This window comes from Cervus elaphus, chromosome 24 (assembly GCF_910594005.1).
Source record: "Cervus elaphus chromosome 24, mCerEla1.1, whole genome shotgun sequence".
In the NCBI taxonomy this organism is placed as follows: domain Eukaryota; kingdom Metazoa; phylum Chordata; class Mammalia; order Artiodactyla; family Cervidae; genus Cervus; species Cervus elaphus.
The window spans coordinates 12503246-12527576 of NC_057838.1; the positions used below are offsets into that span (position 1 = coordinate 12503246).

Here is a 24331-nt window from a genome sequence, read left to right on the forward strand (position 1 = left end):
ATAAGGGATTTAAAAACATAAAATATGTAAAACACTAACAAAGAGGATAAAAAATACAATGAAAACACCTATCCTCTTCATGGACAGGAGTTCTCAAATCTCTAAAGATATAAACTTTTCATAAACTATTCTTTGTAAGTCAAAAATTGAAACATAATTTTTGTGACTGGGCCTTTATTATAAATTTAATTTGACAACATATATATGCAAGAACAGACATAATTCTGAAAAAGAAGAGTAATGAAGAAGCTCTGGGCTTATTGGATTTCAAAATGCTCTATAGATGAATTGCAATTATACCATGCATTAAATAGTACATGACTGAAGAAATCAGTGGAACAAAATAAAGTCCAAAATTGCATCCACATAGATGTGTAATTTTATTTTTATTTTTTATTTTTTTTCTTTCTTTTTTAAAAATATGGAACGCTTCACGAATTTGCGTGTCATCCTTGCGCAGGGGCCATGCTAATCTTCTCTGTATCATTCCAATTTTAGTATATGTGCTGCCAAAGCGAGCACAGATGTGTAATTTTAGAATACAGTAAAGTTAGGATTTCAAATCAGTGGTGAAAGATAATTATGCAGCTACCAAAAAAAAAATTATTTAAAAAACAATAAAATACAACTCTTATTTAACTCCTTATGTATCAAAATAAATACCTGATGGAAAAAAAATATTTCATACAAAATATAAAACCACAAAAGGGCTAAAATATCAATGTCTAAAAAATTTGGAATAGTATTATGTTTAGGGAGAAATGAGCAAAACTTTTAATGATGAAACAAAAAACACATAAAATATTCATAAATCTGACCAAGTAAATAACCAAAAAAAATCTACATAGCCAAGAAAGAATTCTGTATAGCAAAAGAAATTCAAAATCAAATAACAGGCCAGAAAATTAAGTACATAGATAATGGTTTTTTGAAAAGATTTCCTTAGTATGTAATTGCTTATAAAAGTAAGTATGAAGAAAATAAAAAAGAAAAAAATTTTTTAGAAAGTATGAAAAAGAAAATAATCAAAAATATTAATAGACAATTCAAAGCTATAAAACATAAACATGTGAAAAGATGCCTAAAGCAATTATATTTAAAGAATTTCAATTAAAGTACACAAATGAATTATAAATGCTTTAATGAACCATATTGTCATATCCCCCAAACTGATCACTGGTTGTTAAGAAGGTAAACAGGAGATATTCTCAGACTGTGGGCAGAAATGTAGGTATAAACTCATGAATCATTTTGAAAATAACTATGAATATCAACATTTTAAACACATATTCCCTGTGATTCCCAAAATCTCTACTTCTGGAAACTAACATTTCTAAGAATACATAATCAATAAGTTACATATTTATTGCAGAATTACACATCATAGGAAAAGATCTGGAATGAAATGAAAAGTACTGGATACACTAATTCAGGAATGTTATAAGGGAAAATCACATATTATAAGAATAACTGAGAATGAGTTAGATCTATACAGACTGTTATGGAAAGATCCTCACTGTGTTTAATAATAAAATGTAAATATTTACTTCAGACATTTGTACACAAAATCATAGATAAATATGCTTGTGTTTGTAAAAATTAAAACTTGAATAATCTTAAGAAACAGACTTGTGACTACTCTGGGGAAGAACACGAGGAAACACTGAAAAGGATGGATAGGAGGTTTGGTTTGGTTTTACAGGTCATTTTACTAAGCTTTCAAGGAACAAATCATTCCAACTATATATGAACACTTCCTATGAATATCAATTCAGTTTGTAACTTGCCTTTTTGCTTTCTTCCAGGTGTTTTTATTGAACAGAATCTCTTAATACATTCAAATTTATCATTCTCTCCTTCTTGCCTTGTTTTGAACTATTTTGAAAGAAGGTATTTTTCACTTGCACCATTTCATGTGGTTTCAAATTTTGTCAATTATTATTATGCTTTCCTTTTACATTAAAAAGTGTCACAGAAAATTTCACATGTAATGCAACTGAAATTGAATACAGAGGACAATGTATATAATTAAACATTTTCATTCATAAAATAAAATGACAAGAAAATGACAAAATGACTAAAAAATAAAACTAAGTCTCAGAAAATAACTTTAAAGATAAATGAATAAATTAAAATCATTGAAATTGTAAATAATTTATTTATTATATATTTTTATCAACTTACTCCTTATACATATTACACCTTATTGGCAAAGTGACAACCAAAATGCAATATACAGAGCTGACATTTTACCAGAGAAGCATATTAGTAACCCAATTATACAGTTAATTGTTATAATTATAAAAATGCTTTAAATGAATGGGGTAGGTGAATCCATTTTAAGAGACTTTTGGTTTCTAAGGAGATGGGCACTAAAGTTATGTGAACCTCTTCATGGTGAATGTCAAACTTATTTGCTTCAAGATATGATGTTTCTTCTCCAGAGTTTCTTCATAGCATTTGTCATCTCTGAGTTTCTCAGAGTGTAGATTAATGGGTTCAGCATGGAGGTTATGACTGTGTAAAACACACTCAATGATTTGTCAATGGGGAAGGTCTTAACAGGTCTTGCATACATGAAAATACAGGGAACAAAGAAGCAGACAACCACAGTGGTGTGGGAACCACAGGTCTGGAGGGCTTTCCTCCTCCCTTCCTGACTCAGGTTCTTCAGAGATGCAGGATGACTCCACAGGAGACGAGTAAGAGCAGAAACACAATCGTGCAGATCAGTCCTCCATTGGCCACGACTAAGATGCCAGTGACATGGGTGTCAGTACAGACGAGTTTCAGTAAAGGGAACGTGTCACAGACAAAGTGTTCAATGACATTGGGACCACAGAATGGGAGCCCATAAACAGGGCTAAGTTGAATAATTGAGTGCAGAAAACCTCCAACCCAGGACTCCACCAGCAGCGCCAACACACACCCTCTGACTCATGATCACCAAATAATGCAAGGGCTTACAGATGGCCACGTAGCGGGCACAGGCCATCACCAACAGAAGAAAGACTTCAGATCCACCAAAAAGGTGCTCTATATAGAACCGAGCCATACAAAATTTGAAATATATGGTATTTTCCCCAAAGAACAGATCGAAAATCAATGTTGGGGTAATGGCTGAAGAATAAACGACATCCATGAATGATAAGCTAGCAAGAAAAAAGTACATGGGTGAGTTTAGAGTCTTACTGACAGGACGGTCACAACAATGAGCAGGTCAAATGGTCAAAATGTAGAAGAGCAAGAACATAATAGAAAAGACTTTCTGCTCCTTTGGCTTCTGTGTGAGGCTCAAAAGGACAAAATAAGTCACACTGTTCCTTGACCCATCTATTCTTTTATAGGTACTGATTTCACATATTAGAAATAGTTTACCTATAAAACAAGGAAAAATATTTTAAACTATTATAAGCTAAATATGGCTTCCCATGTGGCTCAGTGCTAAAGAATCTGCCAGCCAATGCAGAGATGCAGGTTAAATTCCTCGGTCAGGAAGATCCCTGGAGAAGGAAACAATAACCCACTCCAGTATTCTTGCCTGGGAAATCCCATGCAGAGAAGCCCGGTGAGCTACAGACCATGGGATCACAAAAGAGTTGGACACAACTTAGCGACTAAGCAACAAGAACAAAGCTTGATATTGTCTTTGTTCATTCAGTCAAAAGTGTTTATGGACCTCCTCTATAGCACAGAGAACTCTGCTCGATATTATGTAACAACCTAAATGGGAAAAGAATTTGAAAAATAATAAATGCATGTATAAATATAAGTAAATCATATTGCTGTACACTTGAAACTAATACAACTAACTACACTCCAAAATAAAATAAAAGGTTTTTTAAAGATGCCTGTGGAGTAGCTTTGTATCAAACATCCTATCACAGAAATTAGGATTACCATGTTGAATACGATTGTTTCCATACTCTCAATGATTTAATACATGATGATTGGATTATATAATTTATAACCTACTTAATTGTAAATATATTCATGTTGTGCTAAGGAACACCTAAATAAAATTGATAGCAGGGAATTCTTCCCAGAGGAAGCAATGCTTTACCTGATTTTAAAGAAGTGGGAAAACAGAAGAGGATAGCAGGGAATAAAATGAAAAGATGCAATATGTTCAAAGTCACAAAACCATAATACTGAAGATTCACTTAAGATAATCTACATATTCAGTCAGTAAAACAAATTTGAATATAAAGACCAAAGGTTACTGTATTAGCTGTTCAGTTCAGTTCACCTCAGTTCAGTCGCTCAGTCATGTCCGACTCTTTGCGACCCCATGAATCGCAGCACGCCAGGCCTCCCTGTCCATCACAAACTCCCGGAGTGTACTCAGACTCATGTCCATCGAGTCAGTGATGCCATCCAGCCATCTCATCCTCTATCGTCCCCTTCTCCTCCTGCCCCCAATCCCTCCCAGCATCAGGGTCTTTTCCAATGAGTCAACTCTTTGCATGAGGTAGCCAAAGTATTGGTGTTTCAGCTTCACATCAGTCCTTCCAATGAACACCCAGGACTGATCTCCTTTAGGATGGACTGGTTGGATCTCCTTGCAGTCCAAGGGACTCTCAAGAGTCTTCTCCAACACCACAGTTCAAAAGCATCAATTCTTCGGTGCTCAGCTTTCTTCACAGTCTAACTCTCACATCCAAACATGACCACTGGAAAACCCATAGCCTTGACTAGACGGACCTTTGGTGACAAAATAATGTCTCTGCTTTTTAATATGCTATCTAGGTTGGTCAAAATTTTCCTTTCAAGGAGCAAGCGTCTTAATTTCATGGCAGCAGTCACCATCTGCAGTGATTTTGGAGCCCAGAAAAATTAAGTATGACACTGTTTCCACTGTTTCCCCATCTACTTTCCATGAAGTGATGGGACCAGATGCCATGATCTTAGTTTTCTGAATGTTGAGCTTTAAGCCAACTTTTTCACTCTCCTCTTTCACTTTCATCAGGAGGCTTTGTAGGTCTTCTTCACTTTCTGCCATAAGGGTAGTATCTGCATATCTGAGGTTATTGATATTTCTCCTGGCAATCTTGATTCCAGCTTGTGCTTCATCCAGCCCAGCGTTTTTCATGATGTACTCTGCGTATAAGTTAAATAAGCAGGGTAACAATATACAGCCTTGAAGTACTCCTTTTCCTATTTGGAACCAGTCTGTTGTTCCATGTCCAGTTCTAACTGTTGCTTCCTGACCTGCATACAGGTTTCTCAAGAGGCAGGTCAGGTGGTGTGGTATTCCCATCTATTTCAGAATTTTCCACAGTATATATCCCCCTAAAATGAAAACACTAATTCAAAAAAGTATATGCATCCCAGTGTTCATTGCAACATTACTTACAGTAGCCAACATATGAAAGCAGCCTAAGGACCCATCAACAGATTAATGGATAAAGAAAATGTGAAATGCGCATACATACACACACACATGATGGAATACTACTGAGCCATTAAAAATAAAATTGTAACATTTGCAAAAACATGGATGGATCCAGTGGATACCATGCTTAGTGAATTAAGCCAGACAGCAAAAGACTTATACTGTATGTTTTTATTCATCTGGAAAGCATGAAAAATCCTTAGGGAGAAATTAGAACCATAAAATACCTGTATTAGAAAGTCAACAGTATCTAGAAACAATTATCAAAGGTTTTGATTCAGAGAGGTAGAAAAATAAGAAGAAATTAAGCAGAAAGTAAGTTAAAAATAGGAAATAATAAAATTAAGAACAAAAATCGTTGAAACAGAAGATGGAAAAACAATAGAAAAATCAATGAAGCAAAAAACTGGTTTTTTGGATATCTTAAATAGAATTGACAAAGCATTAGCTAGAATAATAAGGAACAGAGGAGGTAGAGATGAAGGACAAGAAAGTATGATAGTGAAGAGACAAATTATTCATATGAAGATGAAATAAAATACAAGTATGACTTAAATGGGATTTCCCTGGTAGCTCAGCTGGTAAAGAATCTGCCTGCAATGCAGGAGACCCCAGTTCAATTCTTGGGTTGGGAAAATCTGCTGGAGAAGGGATAGGCTATCCACTTCAGTATTCTTGTCTGGAGAATTCCACGGACAGAGGATTATGGCAGGCTACAATCCATGGGGTCGCAAAGAGTCAGATACGACTGAGCATGTTCCATCTGATGTCACCATATTAAAAAATAAAAGGGCAATTCATGAGCAAGGACAAAATTATATATAAATATATATATATATATATACACACACACACTTATACATATACATATATATACATATACATATATATATATACACAATTATATGTGTAAAATTATATATATTAAATATGTATTATATGCTTTTAAAACTCTGCTTTTAAATGTGCAAAATTATATATATATATACAATTATACATATATATACATATATATGTATATATATACATATATATGCAATATACAATATATATATATACAATTATATGTGTAAAATTATATATATATTAAAAATGTATTATATGCTTTTAAAACTCGCTTTTAAATGTGCAAAGGACATGAACAAACAGCAATATCACAAAAGACGATATGTAAATGGTCAATAAGAGCAGGAAAAACAGTGCTCAACAAAATTAGTAACTGGGAAGCAAGAAATTAAAATCACAATAAAGTACCAAAACATACTTTTTGGAATGACTGAAAGGAAAATAACAATTTCAAATGAAAAGGATGTGAAACAATTAGAACTCTTGTGTTTAGATATATGTTCTCATTTTTACTGCTAATAGTTCACACTTACAAACGCATAGGTACAGAGAAAGAAAAGTATTGTAAGATGGAGCCTTCTGTGTTTTGTGGCTACTTAAACAGCCCTCTGAGAAAAGTGAAAAACAGCTCTTGTACAAAAACTCATACAGATCAATTATAACAATAATACTAATAATATCCCAAGTTACCTTGAGCAAAAAGAATAGAACTGTAGACCATCGAATTCCTGATTTCCAAGTCAGGAATAAGTTACCCACATACATACAGTCAACTGAAATTTCAAAAGGGTGTCAAGGAAAAGGACAGTTTCTTCAGTAATGGCTGTGTACTCTGGAGAATCACATGCAGAAGAAAAAATCAGATCCTTATCTCACAGTATAAAAACAATAAAACTCAAAATGGATTAGACTTAAATATGAGACCTGAAAAAAACAAACAAAACTACTTGAAGAAAACACAGAGAAAAATCTTGACATTGGTCTTGGTAATGATTTTTTAAGCATGACTCCCAAAGCAAAAGTAGACAAGTGGGGTTGCATTAAAAACAAACAAACAAACAAACAACAACAACAACAAAAACCTACACAACTAAGGAACCAATCAAGAATGAAAAGGCAACAAATGAATGGAGAAAATATTTGCAGCCACATGTCTGATAAGGGGTTAATATCCCATACACATAAGGAACTTGCATAAATAAATAGTGGGAAAAAAATAACCTAATTTTTAAATGGGCAAAGGAAATTTCTCAAAACAATACAGCAATAGCCAAAAGATAAACGAAAAAGTGTTAAATGTCACTAGTTATCAGGAAAGTGCAAATCAAAACAGCAGTGAGATATCAGAGTTATATGGTAATTATCAAAAACACAAAAATAACAAGTGTTGGTAAAGATGAGGAAAAAAGGAAAGTCTTGTAAACTGACGAAGCAATTATAGAAAATAGAATGGAGATTTCTCAAAAAATTAAAACTAGAACTACTTTTGATTCATTGCTTTCACTTCTAGGTATATACCCAAAGGAATTAAAATCAATTATGCTGAAGAGATATCTGCATTCATGTTCATTCACAATAACTAAAATATGGAAATAACATATATGTCAGATATATGGATGAATCAGATGGGGAGTGTGTGTGTGTCTGTGTGTGTGTTTAGTCACTATCTCCTGTCAACTCTTTTGTGACTCATGGACTGTGGCCCGCTAGGCTCTTCTATTCGTAGGATTTCCCAGGCAAGAATACCGGAGTGAGTTGCCATTTCCTTCTCTAGGATATGTAGCACATATATATAATAGAATATTATACAGTTTTTTTCTTAAAAGGAAATTTCATTCGAAAGAACATGAAATGAACCTGGGGAACATTATGGTAAGTACAATAGGCTATATAGACAAGAAAACCGCTACAGGATATTGCCAAAGCCTTTGACTGTGTGGATCACAATAAAGTGTGGAAAATTCTGAAAGAAATGGGAATACCAGGCCACCTGACCTGCGTTTTGAGAAACCTGTATGCAGGTCAGGAAGCAACAGTTAGAACTAGACATGGAACAACAGACTGGTTCCAAATAGGAAAAGGAGTACTTCAAGGCTGTATATTGTTACCCTGCTTATTTAACTTATATGCAGAGTACATCGTGAGAAACGCTGGGCTGGATGAAGCACAAGCTGGAATCAGGACTGCCAGGAGAAATATCAATAACCTCAGATATACAGATGACACCACCCTTATGGCAGAAAGTGAAGAAGAACTAAAGAAACTCTTGATGAAAGTGAAAGAGGAGAGTGAAAAAGTTGACTTAAAGCTCAACATTCAGAAAACTAAGATCATGGCATCTGGTCCCATCACGTCATGGCAAATAGATGGGGAAACAGTGGAAACAGTAGCTGACTTTATATTTTGGGCTCCAAAATCACTGCAGATAGTGTTGCAGCCATGAAATTAAAAGATGCTTACTCCTTGGAAGGAAAGTTATGACCAACATAGACAGCATATTAAAAAGCAGAGACATTACTTTGTCACCAAAGGTCCGTCTAGTCAAGGTTATGGTTTTGCCAGTAGTCATGTATGGATGTAAGAGTTGGACTATAAAGAAAGCTGAGTGCCAAAGAATTGATGCTTTTGAACTGTAGTGATAGAGAAGGCTTTAGAGAGTCCCTTGGACTGCAAGGAGATCCAACCAGTTCATCCTACAGGAGATCGGTCCTGGGTGTTCACTGGAAGGACTGATGTTGAAGCTGAAGCTGCAATACTTTGGCCACCTGATGCGGAGAGCTCACTTTTTTTTTTTTTTTGTATTCCTGTTTTTTTTTTTTTTTTTCATTTATTTTTATTAGTTGGAGGCTAATTACTTTACAGTATTGTAGTGGTTTTTGTCATACTTTGACATGAATCCGCTGACTCGTTTGAAAAGACCCTGATGCTGGGAAAGTTTGAGGGCAGGAGGAGAAGGGGATGACAGAGGATGAGGTGGTTGGGTGGTATCACCTACTCAATGGACATGGGTTTGGGTAGACTCTGGGAATTGTTGTTGGACAGGGAGGCCTGGCGTGCTGCAGTTCATGGGGTTGCAAAGAGTCAGACATGACTGAGTCGCTGAACTGACTGATTATTTATATGTGTGTGTGCATGCTAAGTCACTTCAGTTGTGTCCAATTCTTTGCAATCTTACGGAATGTAGTCTGCCAGGCTCCTCTGTCCATGGGATTCTCCAAGCAAGGATCCTGGAGTGGGTTGCCCTGACCTCCTTCAAACATCTTCCCTACCCAGGGATCAAGCCCCTGTCTCTCACATCTACCTGCATTGGCAGGTGGCTTCTTTATTATTAGCACCACGTGGGAAGTTCCATTACTCACATGTGGAATCTAAAATAGTCAAACCTAAAGAAGCAAAGAGTAGAATGCCAGGGAGGGAGAAATGAGCAGAGACTGATAAAGGGGAACCAAGTTTCAGTTATGTAAGGATAAATAATTTCTGGAAGTATGCTATACAGCAATGTGATCAGTGTTAACAATATTGCATTGTACACTCAGAATTTGCTACGAGGGTGGATCATGTTATCACCAGAAAAAATGGTAACAACATGATTGATAAACATGTGAATAGTTTGATTGTGGCAATTATTTCACAATGCATACTTATATCTAAAAGCCTTTATACACCTTAAAAGCAAATTTTTATTTATCTGTGATACAATAATAAATCTGGAGGAGGAGGTGGAAGAGAGAAAGAAAAATAGCTTTTAGATTCAAGAACTTTCAAAAGGCTGTCATTAATTGTAGGTCCTCAGTGATCTAGCTCTCAAGCAATCAATAATGGTTTCCAATAAAGTTTTAATAATTGATGAGAAAATACAAACTCTCCTATGACAGCAGTCAATGGGGATTCCACAACACAAGTCACACACAGGAACTGTGCCCTTTGCTATTGACAAGACATTCAGTTTTCTTAGCAATCCAGGTGCTGATAGAAAAGAGGGAATCTCACGGATTTAGGTTCCAGGTGAAGGAAGACTGAGCTTCTCCAGGGGCTCAGCTCGTAAAGAACCTGTGTGCCAATGCAGGAGACACAAGAGACATTGGTTTGATCCCTGGGTCAGGAAGACCCCCTGGAGAAGGAAATGGCAACCCACTTATGTAATCTCGTCTGGAAAATTGCATAGACAGAGGAGCCTGGCAGGCTCCATGGGGTCACAAACAGTCGAACACAACTGAACTCCCATGCACACATATGAAGGGAAAACTATTCTCCACTTCATAGTGAGTGTTTCTCCACACTGCCTCTCCAGAATACTTGCTTCTGGACAAAGTCTTTTCATCAAAGGAGATAATTTAGTCCTATGAGAAAGCAGCAGCTATAAGACAAGGTTTCTGACCTTATTGAAGCCTCTTTGGATATCTATGAATATACAAGAGCAAGGTGGAAGTGATTTGTGTTGCTGTTCAACTCTCTAGAACAAGATTCATTATGGGCAGAATGAATGCGCATTTGAATATGCGTCCTCCACACTGTCTGATTCTTGTGCTACAGAACAGCAGACCTTTATTCAAAATCAGTTCCCCATAGTATTTCCAATGAACCCATTCTAAATTCAAAATCAGAAAGCAAGTTTTCTGTGAAGAATATTTGAGGCTTTAGAAGCTAGATAGAAAGATTTAGACTTACAAGAACACTTTTTTCTTTTAAAACAGGTTTCATGAGATAAAATTGACATACTAAGAACTTGTACATGTTCAATGCACACAAGTTCTTAACAACTGTTCATTTCAGAGTTAGCAAGCTCTTAAGTGTTACACCTTTTATACTGAAAGCTACTTGTTATAAGAAGTTAGTTTGAATATGGAACTGCTTCTGAACACATTCCAACATCACTAAAGTCATGTGACGAGCTAAGGTAAGGTTTTCAAAAGTGGTGATGCTTATTTTAGTTTGCTGCTTAATATGTATAACCCATTATTTTTCAATACTTTTCAATATAGTAAAAGACTTTTATCTGCATTTAAAATTTTCAAAAGATATTCATAAATATTAACTTAATTTGACACTTGAACATTTTGAGACTCGAAGAGGTTAAGCAATTTGAGGAACCCAGCTCTGTGACGCCAGGAACCATGCTTGGCCACGAAACATCTTTTTTAGTAATCAGGACTAATAATGAGGATAAAAACAAAATTTAATTATACTTCACACAAATAAAAGAGGAAATTACACATATCAGTAGCATAAATCACAAGTTGTTTCATCAAGTACAAATATGGAGACCCTTCCTGGGGAAACCTGCTATGGATAATATCAGCCTCTGCTGTTTCCTTGAGAGTAAAACTAGCAGAAGTTCTTCTGGAGCTTGAAGCATGGTTAAACATTTCTCTGTATTACTGCTCCAACTGTTAATTCTTCCTATCCCTCAGGTGTATACACAGTGACAAAAGTAACTAAAAGTTCTTTTTGTGTCCACAGCAGGTGAGTGTGTTCATATACATAATCACTCAACTATTGATCTACGGAGTGGATGTTATTATTCTAACTTTATAGCTGAGAAAACAAGAATGTAAGTTGCCAAAGAAATGCACTTCAGATGAAAGAAGCTGCAACTGGAAGAACCAGGATTCAAATTGGGTCTTTCCGATTCTCAAACCAAGCCATTTAACCAGTGGCATAGACTTTCTCAACATTTTGCAGAGAAATCTGGGGCCCCATTCTTTGGAGTGGTATCAGTGAAGGGAAAGTTAGGTCTGAGGAAGAAGTCAAGATGAAAGGGCCATTCAGTAAATTCAGTACCTCAGGTAACTTACTACTTGAGAGTTCAAAGCTATCAATGTGTGTGTTTCTGTGTGTTTGTGTGTGACAGAGAGAGAATGGATAAGATTTCTCAATATAAACTTGCCTCTCAAGTATTAATAAAGTAGTCAAAAGTATAATAATCATGGTCACTTCAAAAGGAGGTTATTAGTTAACCATTGTTTGCTATAACATGACAATATAGAGCATGTATTAAGAATTTGGAGCAAAAAATAAAGATCTGTAATCTGAACTAATCTTACCTCTGTCTAAAATTTTAGCTGTTTGACCTTGAACAGAATCCTTAATTTCTCTATGCTTCTATTTCCTAATGTGTAAAATAGGCATAAAAATGATGGTAGTAACCATCTTGTAGGTTTGTACCAAGGATTAAAACTAAATGTCTGCATAACACTTAATGTACACTAATTGTGCCATTTTAGTTAATATTAGCACTTTTATTAAACTATTCACATTAGTCTATGAGATTGTTTCCTCATCTGCAAAATGGATGATACAATACCAACCATACAAGTTGTTATCACTTGGAAAAGAAAGTATGTGCTTGTATACTATGAACATTGGAATAAATCATTGGAATGTACATGTACCTATTACAAAGTAATTAGGTTTAGTTAACATGCACTATGAATACTAACTAGTTCTTGCACCCATTCTTTGGGCTTTCTTGGTGAGTCAGTGGTAAAAATCCGCCTGCCAATGCAGGAGACATGGGTTTGATCCCTAGGTCAGGAAGAGCCCCATGGAGAAAGAAATAGAAACCTGCTCCAGTATTCTTGCCTGAAAAATCCCATGAACAGAAGAGTGTGGAGCAGCTACAGTTCATTGGGGTCACAAAAGATTCAGACATGACTTAGTGACTAAACAGCGACAACAACCTGTTGGGAAGATGGCAACCTGAGGGCATGGCAACCTACTCCAGTGTTCTTGCCTGGAGAATCCCATGGAGGAAGGAGCCTGGTGGGCTAGAGGCCATGGTGTCAGAAAAAAGATGGACATGACTGAAGCAATTTAGCACATGCACATTGTAGTGTTACTCCTGTTTCAATTATTCTAACTACTTTGCTACTGTGGTTTCTATCTGGGAGACATCTTCCATCCATTTACTGAAACCCTGCTAACTTCATCCTAGACACACAAAATCTTTACTAGAACAACATCTAAGATTCCACCTTCATCAGATTTATTTCATCCTTCCAACTACCTTCCATGGCCCCCATTTCTTAGTAAAAGGACAATTCCTAAGCTTTACATCCATCCTCTACCTCTTTTCACACTTAGTCACCATTATCTGGGAAATGCACTACTTGAAGTTAGAAGTTAGACTCTGAACCATTTCAGATGATTAAGTTCTCTCACCCATAGGTTTACAAAAGGTCCTCACATATATATTATTAAAAGAATTTTTTCCTGGAGGTAGTTGGATTAATCTTAGGAACTCAGAATCTTTTCTTCATTAAAAAAAAAAAAAAAAAAACAAGAAACAATTCATATTCAGTAAAGTCTGGGTATTCTTCACTTGTTAAAGTGAAGAAGTTTAGTAAGTTTAAGAATGTGTAAATTAAAACTGTTTTCTTTTTTTTTTAATTTATTTTTTTTAATTAGTTGGAGGCTAATTACTTCACAACATTTCAGTGGGTTTTGTCATTCATCTCCTAGAGAAGGAAATGGCAACCCACTCTGGTACCCTTGCCTAGAAAATCCCATGAATGGAGGAACCTGGTGCAGGCTACAGTCCATGGGGTTGCAAAGAGTCGGACACTACCGAGCGACTTCTCTTTCTTTCTTTCTTTCAAGAAGAGGATTTAGGCTTCAGAATCAGGGATAAGTCTTGATCACTCAGAGCCTTTGTGTGGCAGAAGTTTCATTATGGTGAAAAAGGGCAGAGAAAGCTTTTGACATAGACATCAGAAGGGAGACTGAGACTGCCTCTTATCAAGTCTTATCAAGGCCTTATCTACTTTTTACCACACCCATTCCCACAATATACACCTTAAATTCACAAGATTAGAACTCACAATAGAAAGGCCTCACCAGACCCACTCCCACAACATAGATAACAAGATTAGTTAAGTTCATGTTAAGAAGGAGAAACATCCTTGAGCAAGATATATTGTTGTTATATAATCAGTAGTATAGAGCTTAAGAAAAAGCATACCTTTAGCAAGATGAGTTGTTTCCTTGTGTAATCATTAGCTCTGGGCTTAAAGAAAGTTAATTTTAAAGATTATTGTAAAAAAAACTCAGTTTAAGAAAAAAAATTATGTGACTAAGACAAAGCAATGTAGAAAAACATGTTTGTCCCTTTCTCCTCCTCGAGGGTCCTGGACACTTTCTCTTTGAGGGCCCCAGACTCCTTATCAACCTACCTAAGAATTAACTCTCTCACTTTTAGGTCGTGAATAAACCATTTCATGAAACACATGGAGAACAGGAACAATGTGACAGAGTTTGTTCTACAGGGGCTCACAGAGAATCCAAAGATGCAGAAAATTGTATTTGCCATGTTCTTTGTTATCTACATCACCACTGTAGTAGGAAATGTGCTTATTATGGTCACCATCACTGCAAGCCCATCTTTGAGGTCCCCCATGTACTTTTTCCTGACTTTTCTCTCCTTTATTGATGCCTGTTACTCCTCTGTATGTGCCCCTAAGATGATTGTAGATTCACTCCATGAGAAGAAAACCATCTTATTTAAAGGATGTATGAGCCAAATCTTTGGGGAACACTTCTTTGGAGGTGCTGAAGTCATCCTGCTGACTGCAATGGCCTATGACCGCTATGTGGCCATCTGCAAGCCCTTGCACTACACAACCATCATGACCTGGCAGGTGTGTTGGTTGCTAGTGGGAGTGGCATGGGTGGGAGGCTTTCTTCATGGATTTATACAGATCCTCTTCATCTTCCGCTTACCCTTCTGTGGCCCTAATGTCATAGATCACTTTATGTGTGACCTGAACCCTTTGCTCAGTCTTGCCTGCACTGATACCCACACTCTCGGGCTCTTCATTGCTGCCAACAGTGGCTTCATCTGTCTGTTAAACTTCCTTCTTCTGCTGGTCTCCTATGTGGTCATCTTGCATTCCCTAAGGGCCTACAGCTTGGAAGCAAGACGAAAAGCTTTCTCCACCTGCATCTCCCACATCACAGTGGTCATTTTATACTTTGTGCCCTGCATATTTGTTTACCTGAGACCTGCAGCTACCTTACCTATTGATAAAGCAGTTGCTGTATTTTATACTATGATAACTTCCATGTTAAATCCTTTAATCTATACCTTGAGAAATGCCCAGATGGAAAATGCCATTAGAAATTTGTGTAGTAGAAAATCTTTTTTCAGGGAGCAAATAAATGTGCCTTAGAGTCAAACACTGGTCAACTAATACATAGGTCAAAGGACATTTTGGATTATCTTAACCAGGAATGTGTAAAGAATAAAGAAGTAAATTAACCACAACAAATTATGTATTCTGCACTTAGGTGAACAGAAAGAACCCACCCCCCCCCCCAAAAAAAGAAAAGAAAAACATATCCCAGAACCACTCTTTCCATATTTAGAAAATTCTACAAAATTGGGGTTTAGTTTTACTAGCAGAACCATGTATGTGGATTCACAGATTTTTTTCATCTAATAAAATGAAAGAAATACTAAATAGATTAGTATTAACCAGTAATCTCTATAATAACCAAAAAGACTGGTAGATAGCTGCTATTATCCCAGTTTTACAAGTGGTGAAATTGTAAGAAAATGGATGGTATCAAAGCATATATATTGAAAAGACATTAATCAGAATCATACCCATTTCCCTGACCATAACCCTAACTGCCTTGATACACTGTCAAGAAAAGATAGAAAAGGAAGATAAAATTAATTCCCTTTCATTGAGACAAGGACTATGCTGGAAAGATTGTAAATAGTAGTTTGCTACTGTAACTAAAAATCCAACTATTCATTAATAACTCTTCATTTTATGCATCATAGTTGATGGTGATCTGTAATCTGTAACATCATGGTATGTAACTATTTTATTGTTATAAAACCCAACACAATATGCAGAGAAATTATTCTCCAATTAAAATAGATACATTTAATTAAAAATTGTCCATTGAACATTTGTAATAGTTGAATGGAAATTGTATGACATTTTGAAATTTCCTTATAGGATTCATAGCACTTAGTATTGTTCATGTTACCATCTTAAGCTGAAAAACCGTCTGAAAGAGTGATGACTCAAATAGAAGAAACTCTTGATGTCAGATAGGAATTTCTATCTATTAAACATATTCCATAAAGAACTTTACTGGTAAATAATAATAGTTACTTCAAGGTAGCACAATTTATGGTTAATGATAAATACAGAATTAATAAATAAAAGTTTAAATAAAAATAAAATTTCAACAAAATATAGAAGAAAAAAGGCACTGTAGTTGAGAGGATTATTTCCTGCCTTTATTTAATTCAGATCCTGAGAATTCTAGTTGAACTGTTTAAGGAAATCACAATTTCTTTGTACTATTTCTTTTGAGAGACAGAAAGAAAGGAAAACTGAGATTATCAGCAATATGAGCAAATAGTTTACCTTGATGTTTTTCCTGTCGCAGAAAGGCTTCATTATCTTATATATATGAGCTATTCATATTATATTTCTGTTAATCTTTACCTTTTGGCAACATTTCACTATTAAAAACTGTTTTTGTTTTTATTTTGTGCCTACATCTACATACAAAACAATTTAATAATATTTCCATTATTCCTCTGTCCTTCATTCATTTATCAGTAAATATTTTTGATCTCAAGTAGTGAATTGGACACATGGGTAGTTGTTGGGTCTTCAGTGATTAAGAAAAACAGATTTGGTCCTGCCTTCTCAGAGTGTAGGATCCATAAAATTGTACTGTAGACCTCTCATGACTACAGGCTGAATCCAGAATTGAGTTTAGACTACACCCTTTCTTCTCCTACCATAGTCACTTCACTCTACCCCTTCTCCTTATAAATCACTTCTGTAAAAATCCTATCCCAGGATCTGCATCTAGGGAACCCCATCTAACATGGAGAGATAGAGTTCAGGAAATATTTGCAAATTATAGACAAAAGAACTTAATAGAAAGTTGGTGAATGAAATTGTGAAATAGACTTTTGAAAGCAATTACATGACCAGATAGGGGACAATTCATAGTATGGCTGAGACAAAGTGCTCCAGAAGTCTGACATGCTCTAAATCAGCAACAAATATATGTCACTTTCTCCCATAACCAAGACTTATACTTAATGATAAAGGCTGAAAGCTTACCTCATAAACTCAGAATATGCTCCTTTTCATCACTTCTGTTTAATATTTTCTTGAAGACTAATGTCAGAAAAATTAGACTAGAAATAAAAGGCATACAAATTGGAAAGGAAGAAGTAAAACTATACTAACAAATGACATGCTCTTATGTAGAAAAAAAATCTAAGGAATCCACACACACATGAAGAAGTTCTTAGAATTAATACAAAATCAGTTATATTTCAATATACTAGGAATTAATAGTCTAAAAACAAAATTAAGAAAATAAGTACATTGACAATACCATCAAAAACCATAAAATACTTTGGAATAAATTTACCAAAATGGTGGATGAATTCTACACTAAAAACTTAAAAAAAAAAAAAAAAGTCACTAAAATGAATTAAAGAAGACATAGGGTGGCTCAGTGGGTAAAGAATCCTCTTGCAATGCATGAGACACAGGAGATACAGATTCGATACCTGGGTCAGGAAAATTCCCTGGAGGAGGAAATGGCAACCCACTCCAGTATTTTTGCCTGGAGAATCCTTTGGACAGAGGAGCCTGGTGTGCTACAGTCTATGGAGTTGCATAGAGTCAGACATGACTGAAGTGACTGAGCACAGGTAAATATAAATGTAACCATATTCATAGACTTGTAAACTTAATATAATTAAGATAACAATATCCCCCAGAGTGCATATATAATACAATCTTTATAAAAAACCATTTTATGCAGAAATGGAAACACTAATACTAAAATTTGTGTGAAATTGTAGAGAAGTTTCATATGGAATTGCAAGAAATCCCAAATAATCCAAAGGTAAAAACAATAACAACAGCAACAACAAATAAGAAATCTGAAAAGTGAAGAATAAAGTTGGAGGATTCATACTTTCAATCTCAAAACTTAATGCAAAGATATAGTTCGTATGAGAACTATAAAGACTTGTAAAAATGTGTGGTCCTAAGTGAGGTTAATGAAGAAATAAAATATAATGCATGTATCTTCACATATGAAAATTTATTTTCATTTAAAAATGTTAGAAGAAAATTATAATTGTTATATAATATAATGTCTATATTTAGAGTACCAGTGTTTGTGACTTTTATCTGCGTAAATCCAAACTGTTCATAAAGATCATAAACATGAGTCACATTATCTCTGACTGTTGATGGCAATGATTAGCAATATGACACAGTACAAAAACTCCATCCATCCAGGATGGATGACAAAAATGTCATCCAGGATGACACATCCATCCTGATGGAAACAGGATGATCTGAGGAACATGCATGCTTAGATGCAAAGGGAGATGAGATATATCTGATAAAATAACAGCTTTTTATACTTTTAATGAGAATTAAAATTACCCTGTGATATAAGAAAGAGAATTGCAAGGAAAATATGTTTAACAAAAGCAATGAAGTGTAATGTGATTGCTATTATTATTGTTGTTCAGCCACTAAGTTGTATCCAACTCTCTGCCATCCCGTGGACTGTAGCACACCAGTCTCCTCTGTCCTCCACTCCCTCCTGTAGCTTGCTCAAATTCGTGCCCATTGAGTCAGCTGAGTAGAGGCACCATTTATTAAGCCTGCCTAACTAATCTCTGTGACCATCTTATCATGCTCAGTGGGAATCTACATGAAGGTTTATAACCAATAAATCAGTTTCACTGACCTTGTTCCTGTACAAACTGGACATTTTTATTAATTTCCTTACAATTACAGAATGAGTAGGAAAAAACCACAGAGTTGTGCCCTGTAAATTCTCCAAGTTCTACTTTTTTCCCACTGCTCTGAAGTGTCTTGGTGGCTTGGTGTCTGTTATCCATCTTGCTGACTTATTTATGATTTTGCCTTTCTGCCATGTTGAAATTTCATTCACCTTTGGATATCATTTCCAGTTTTGTCCCTGGATGCTAGCTACTTTAAATATTTCCAGGGCTTCGCCTTCTCTAGATATTCCTGCCCCCATCCTAGTGCCAAACTCTGACTCTATAAACTCTTTTGACAATGGAGAGAAAACTAGACCCCGCATTTACAATTGGAAGAGTGCTAGACTTCTTCCCAGGTAGCATTACTGATAAAGAACCCACCTGCCAATGCAGGAGATGTAAGAGATGTGGGTTTGATCCCTGTGTCAGGAAGATCCACTAGAGAAGGAAATGGCAATCCTCTTCATTATTCTTGTCTGGAAAATTTGATGGACAGAAGAGCCTTGTGGGCCCATAGGGTCGCAAAGAGTTGGACACGACTGAAGCAACTTACCGCACGTTGTTCTTACAATAATCTTTAAATGTTGTTGAGTTTTTGCTATGTGTTATCACTATACTAAAGTTTTACATGCACTATTCCATTTAACAACACCTTCACAACAATCCTGTGAGTTTGTTACACTATTATGTATAGTCTAAAGAAAAGTATTTGTGGTTAGAAGGTAAACAATCTGTCCAAGTCAAAATGATTAAAAAATAAAATAAAGTCTGTATTAAAAACCAGGATGTCTGACTCTAGCTCTTTGGAATTTAGCTCTCCAGTGTAGATCCAGTTTACTTCTGGGAATCAGCAATGTCAGAGTTTGGACAAAGCTACCACCTGTGACCATATGTAATCCATAGCAGTTATTTGGCTAAACCGTGAAATGTACAGTTAGATGTTAATGAGTTCAAGATCTATTTAACAATTTCAGAATTTTTGTGCCCTAAAATTCTCCAAGTACCAATGAATAGTTAGGGAGTTTTGGATGGACATGTACACATTGCTAGATTTAAAATAGATAACCAACAAAGACCTACTGTAGGGGGCATGAAACTCTGATCAATGTTATGTGGCACCCAGGAGAGGAAGGGAGTTTGGGGGAGAATAGATACACATATTATGTGTATGGCTGAGTCATTGTTAATTGGCTATACCCCAATATAAAATTAAAATTTTTTTTCCAGGACTTGCATTTTATCAACTCATATTCTCTTTAAAGATGAGGCAGCTGAGGTCCAGAGAGGAAACACAGCTGATTAGTAGCAGACAAGAATCCAAGTTTTCTAATGTCCAACACAGTGATTTTTTTTTTCCCACCACCACACCTTATCTTCCTTAAGATGACTTAAGTCCAGTGTATACAAGCGCAAAAAAAAAAAAAAAAAAAAAACAACCACCTTAAGTTGACAAAGAAAATTAACTTTCATCTTTTATCTTCAGCAATATGCATCTTGACTCTCTAAGATAAAGGTCTAAGTCTGAGGTCAGGGATGCAGAAATTCAGTCATTTTGCAGAGACCACATCCATTCCAGCAGAAATAAGATCTTACCTGCTTAGAAGATCCAAGAATGTTTAAATATAATCAGAAGAAAAAGTTCCCCAGAGCTTGGGATTTAATGTATATCCCCAACTACAGCAAAGGGTACATTCTTTATAGCATTCTTGTAGATGCCATATATTAACACATTTTCCACTTGGAATTCAATATTTGAGCTGAAGATTTCCTTCAAAGAACAGAATCTAAATGCTGACCTTCCCTTTAGTCCCAGGCTGACTTAAAAATTGACTTCAGAATCCACAAATTGTAATCCTATTCTGGATAAATTACAGATAAATCCATATACTTGGAGGAGAACAAATATTTCTCCAAAAGATCCCAGGGTATCTAAAAGTAATCCATAAAATATTAGGAAGTAAACCTTTAAAGATTTTCATTGTAAAAAATCCCTTGGAAGAAAACAGAATTGTAAAAACTCGAGAAGAAAAACAAAACAAAACAAAAAAATAGCAGTTCTAGTTCACTTACCGCAGTTGCCCCTGTAGTTAAGGAGAATGCCCAAGGCATTTAGTAATAAGAAACAACCATTACTTGTAATGTCAAATCATGCATATTTCTCAAGTCCCCACTGCCTGGATAATTCTACAGGAAGCAGAGATGTAAAGATGACACAAATTTATTTAAAAGGATTCAGCATCCTCAATGTCTTGGAAAATCAAGTTAAAATAAAAGAAAATGGTATGTTGAATTTAAAACCCAAAGTGTTAGGTATTAAGAGGAATCTTCTGATCTTCAGAACCTAGTCTATGGCTAATAGAACAAGAGACACAAATATTTCTGTTACCTAATAAGCTTTTTTTAGTCTCCTCTTAAAATGAGGAAACATCTTCTCCATGAATCTTAGTGTTTAGAGAGGATACTGAGAACATCAAAGAACCAATCTTTCTATCTAAGGCTTTATCCTCCCTAGAATTAATTACCTCTGTTTTTTAACATTTTGCCAGAAGCAGATATTTGGGAGAATTCATCCATGAACAACACATTATCACCTGATTGGTTCTTTTCCTGCACTTCAACAGCCTGCATTCTTGGCCTGGAAAATTATGTGATAAAGCTGAGGCATTAAGGACTCTAAATGATGGAACCATGGGGTTTCATCTAGGTGGAATATCCCTAACAAAATATACTCACTGACTGAGGTCACCAGAGGAGGTTGAGATACATATAGGTTCATGATTATTATATCTTGAGTAACTGACTATTTAATCATTATAAAATGTCTTTCTTGGTCTATAGCAACAATTTATGGCCTAAAGTTTATTTTGTCCTGTATTTGAACTGTCTATTCTTTTGCCTCTCTATTTTTTACTGTTTCCATAATATTTATTTCTTGACATTTTCACTTTCCACTGTGTCTTTGAATTATGGACCTTGTAGATAAAATATATATGAATCATGTTTTTTGTCCATTCTGCCAATCTCTGCCTATTAATTCGACTGCACGGAGAGCCAACCAGTCCATCCTAAAGGAGATCAGTCCTGGGTGTTCATTGGAAGGACTGATGCTGAAGCTGAAACACCAGTACTTTGGCCACCTGATGGGAAGAGTTGACTCACTGGAAAAGACCCTGATGCTGGGAGGGATGGGGGGCAGGAGGAGAAGGGGACGACAGAGGATGAGATGGCTGGATGGCATCACTGACTCGATGGACATGAGTTTGAGTAAACTTTGGGAGTTGGTGATGGACAGGGAGGCCTGGCATGCTGCATTCATGGGGTCACAAAGAGTCAGACACGACTGAGCGACTGAACTGAACTGAAACCATTTATATTTTATATAATTATTGGTAAGATAGGATTTACATCTTACAGCCACTCCTGCTAGTCCTTTCCCCTTTCCATTTCATCTTTTCCCCTGTGCAGGTCTATAACTATGGAAACCTTTTATTCAGGGCTCCCTCAACAATGAGAGGACTCCCGCAGCTGGGCTAATCCACCTGACTCTTGACTTTGCATTGTTTCATGAGGGATAATGGAACAGGGGGAAGCTGATACTTACTCTACTTTTAACCTGTCACTTATACTATGTCAGCAATGATTAAGGCTGCTGCTTTCATTTGTGGCTTATTAATTTATTCATTCCTCTGTCATCTGACAACTCAGTTCTCTCTTTTGCTCAGCTGAATCTTTGAGTCTATATATAAAATTATGATATCTGTGAATAACAACAGTCTTATATTTTATTTTCCCATCTTGATACCTTTCATTTTATTTTCCTATTGCATTATATTGGATATGCTTCCCAGATCGTGCTAGAGAACCCACCCTCCAATGCAGGAGACATAAGAGACACAGGTTTGATCCCTGGGTCAAGAAGATCACCTGGAGGAGGGCATGGCAAGCCACTCCAGTATTCCTGCCTGGAGAATCCCATGGAAAGAGGAGCATGGTGGGCTACAGTTCATAGGGTTGCAAAGAGTAGGACACGACTGAAGTGACTTAACACATTATATTGGATAAGATCTCTAATGTTATATTAAATATAATATTTGATATATCCAATGCTATACTAAATTTCTGAGACTTTTCAGAAAACCATGCCCCAGAAATCCATAGATTCTATCCCTTGACTCCTGGTCAAGCCATTAAATTAAAATCACTCATAATTATTTATCTCCTGCATATATCATTTACAGAGCATAAAAGAACAGATTGACATCTGTCAAACTGCTAATGCCTTGTATCATCAAATGAGGTGTGGGCATTTTTAAAAGAAGCATTTCAGTTAACCAAATATTTCACCACAAACTTGTTCATAAGGATGCACGAGTTTGATAACTGTTTTATCTCTTCTGACCACTAAAATTTAAACTTAATGAAAGGTATCAGTATATTGATTATATAACAATTCATCAATTGTTAACTAACTCTAGTTCCTCCTCTAACAAATCAGGTTTCATCAGATGAATATCATGGGGAGATTTTAATTCAATTTCCTAATATGTTTGATCATCAATATCAGTATTATCACAGATTTCATTAAAATCAAATTAATCCTACTAGTTGTACCTGTATTAACCCCCAAAAAAGGTGCATTATGATTTATTTATTGGCTCTCTCTTTAGCAACAATTATTTCCTTCTATTATTTGAATTAATTTTCACTTAGATCTCCCCATTTGAAATAATACAGGGTTCCCTTTATCTTCCAGTTATCTAAGGCCCATTTTGCAGACTGTGTTACAAATCCATTGGATACTTAATAAGAATCAGTACATCTGATGCCACTACCATTATAATCCACTTCTTGTTCCACAAGGAACACCACTCTTCATTCTACTCATTGAGTGGATTTACATTTTCCTCTTCAGTGAATTAGTTTCTATGCTGCTACTTACCAGATTGTAAATAATAGTGATTTTAGGCATCCTCCAATAACTGATCATAGGGAGGGACTCCCTCAGTCATGAGGTTTAGACAGTCTTCAGGAGGATCTAACATAGGGCTTGAAGGCAAAGCAGCCATTGTTCATACATGCAGTGATTACCACATTCACATATTCTTAAATTTTATTTCCTATTTGATAAAATAACTCTTCTGTACATTTCCCTACATACTAGAATGATTATCTGACATAATTTGGGGTGTTTTAGATCTCAATAATGTATGTCCTTTAGTAATAAACAGCAGTTTCAGGTAAAGTTCAATTACCAGCTAGCAAATCATCTTTCAATGTGTTCTTTTTAAGTGTTT

General features: G+C 35.7%; 1 protein-coding gene and 1 non-coding gene across 2 annotated transcripts; one reads left to right on the forward strand and one right to left on the reverse strand.

Annotated features, from left to right (window-relative positions):
* Window positions 1–415: 415 nt before the first annotated feature.
* On the reverse strand, window positions 416–522 carry LOC122683410. Its single transcript, XR_006337747.1, has one exon. It is a non-coding gene; the product is annotated as a U6 spliceosomal RNA (small nuclear RNA).
* A 13944-nt stretch (window positions 523–14466) lies between these two features.
* LOC122683208 (olfactory receptor 4C13-like) lies at window positions 14467–20139 on the forward strand. Its single transcript, XM_043886820.1, has 2 exons — window positions 14467–15364; window positions 20099–20139. The coding sequence occupies exons 1-2, from the start codon at window positions 14467–14469 to the stop codon at window positions 20137–20139; spliced, it is 939 nt and encodes a 312-aa protein (XP_043742755.1).
* Window positions 20140–24331: the final 4192 nt, after the last annotated feature.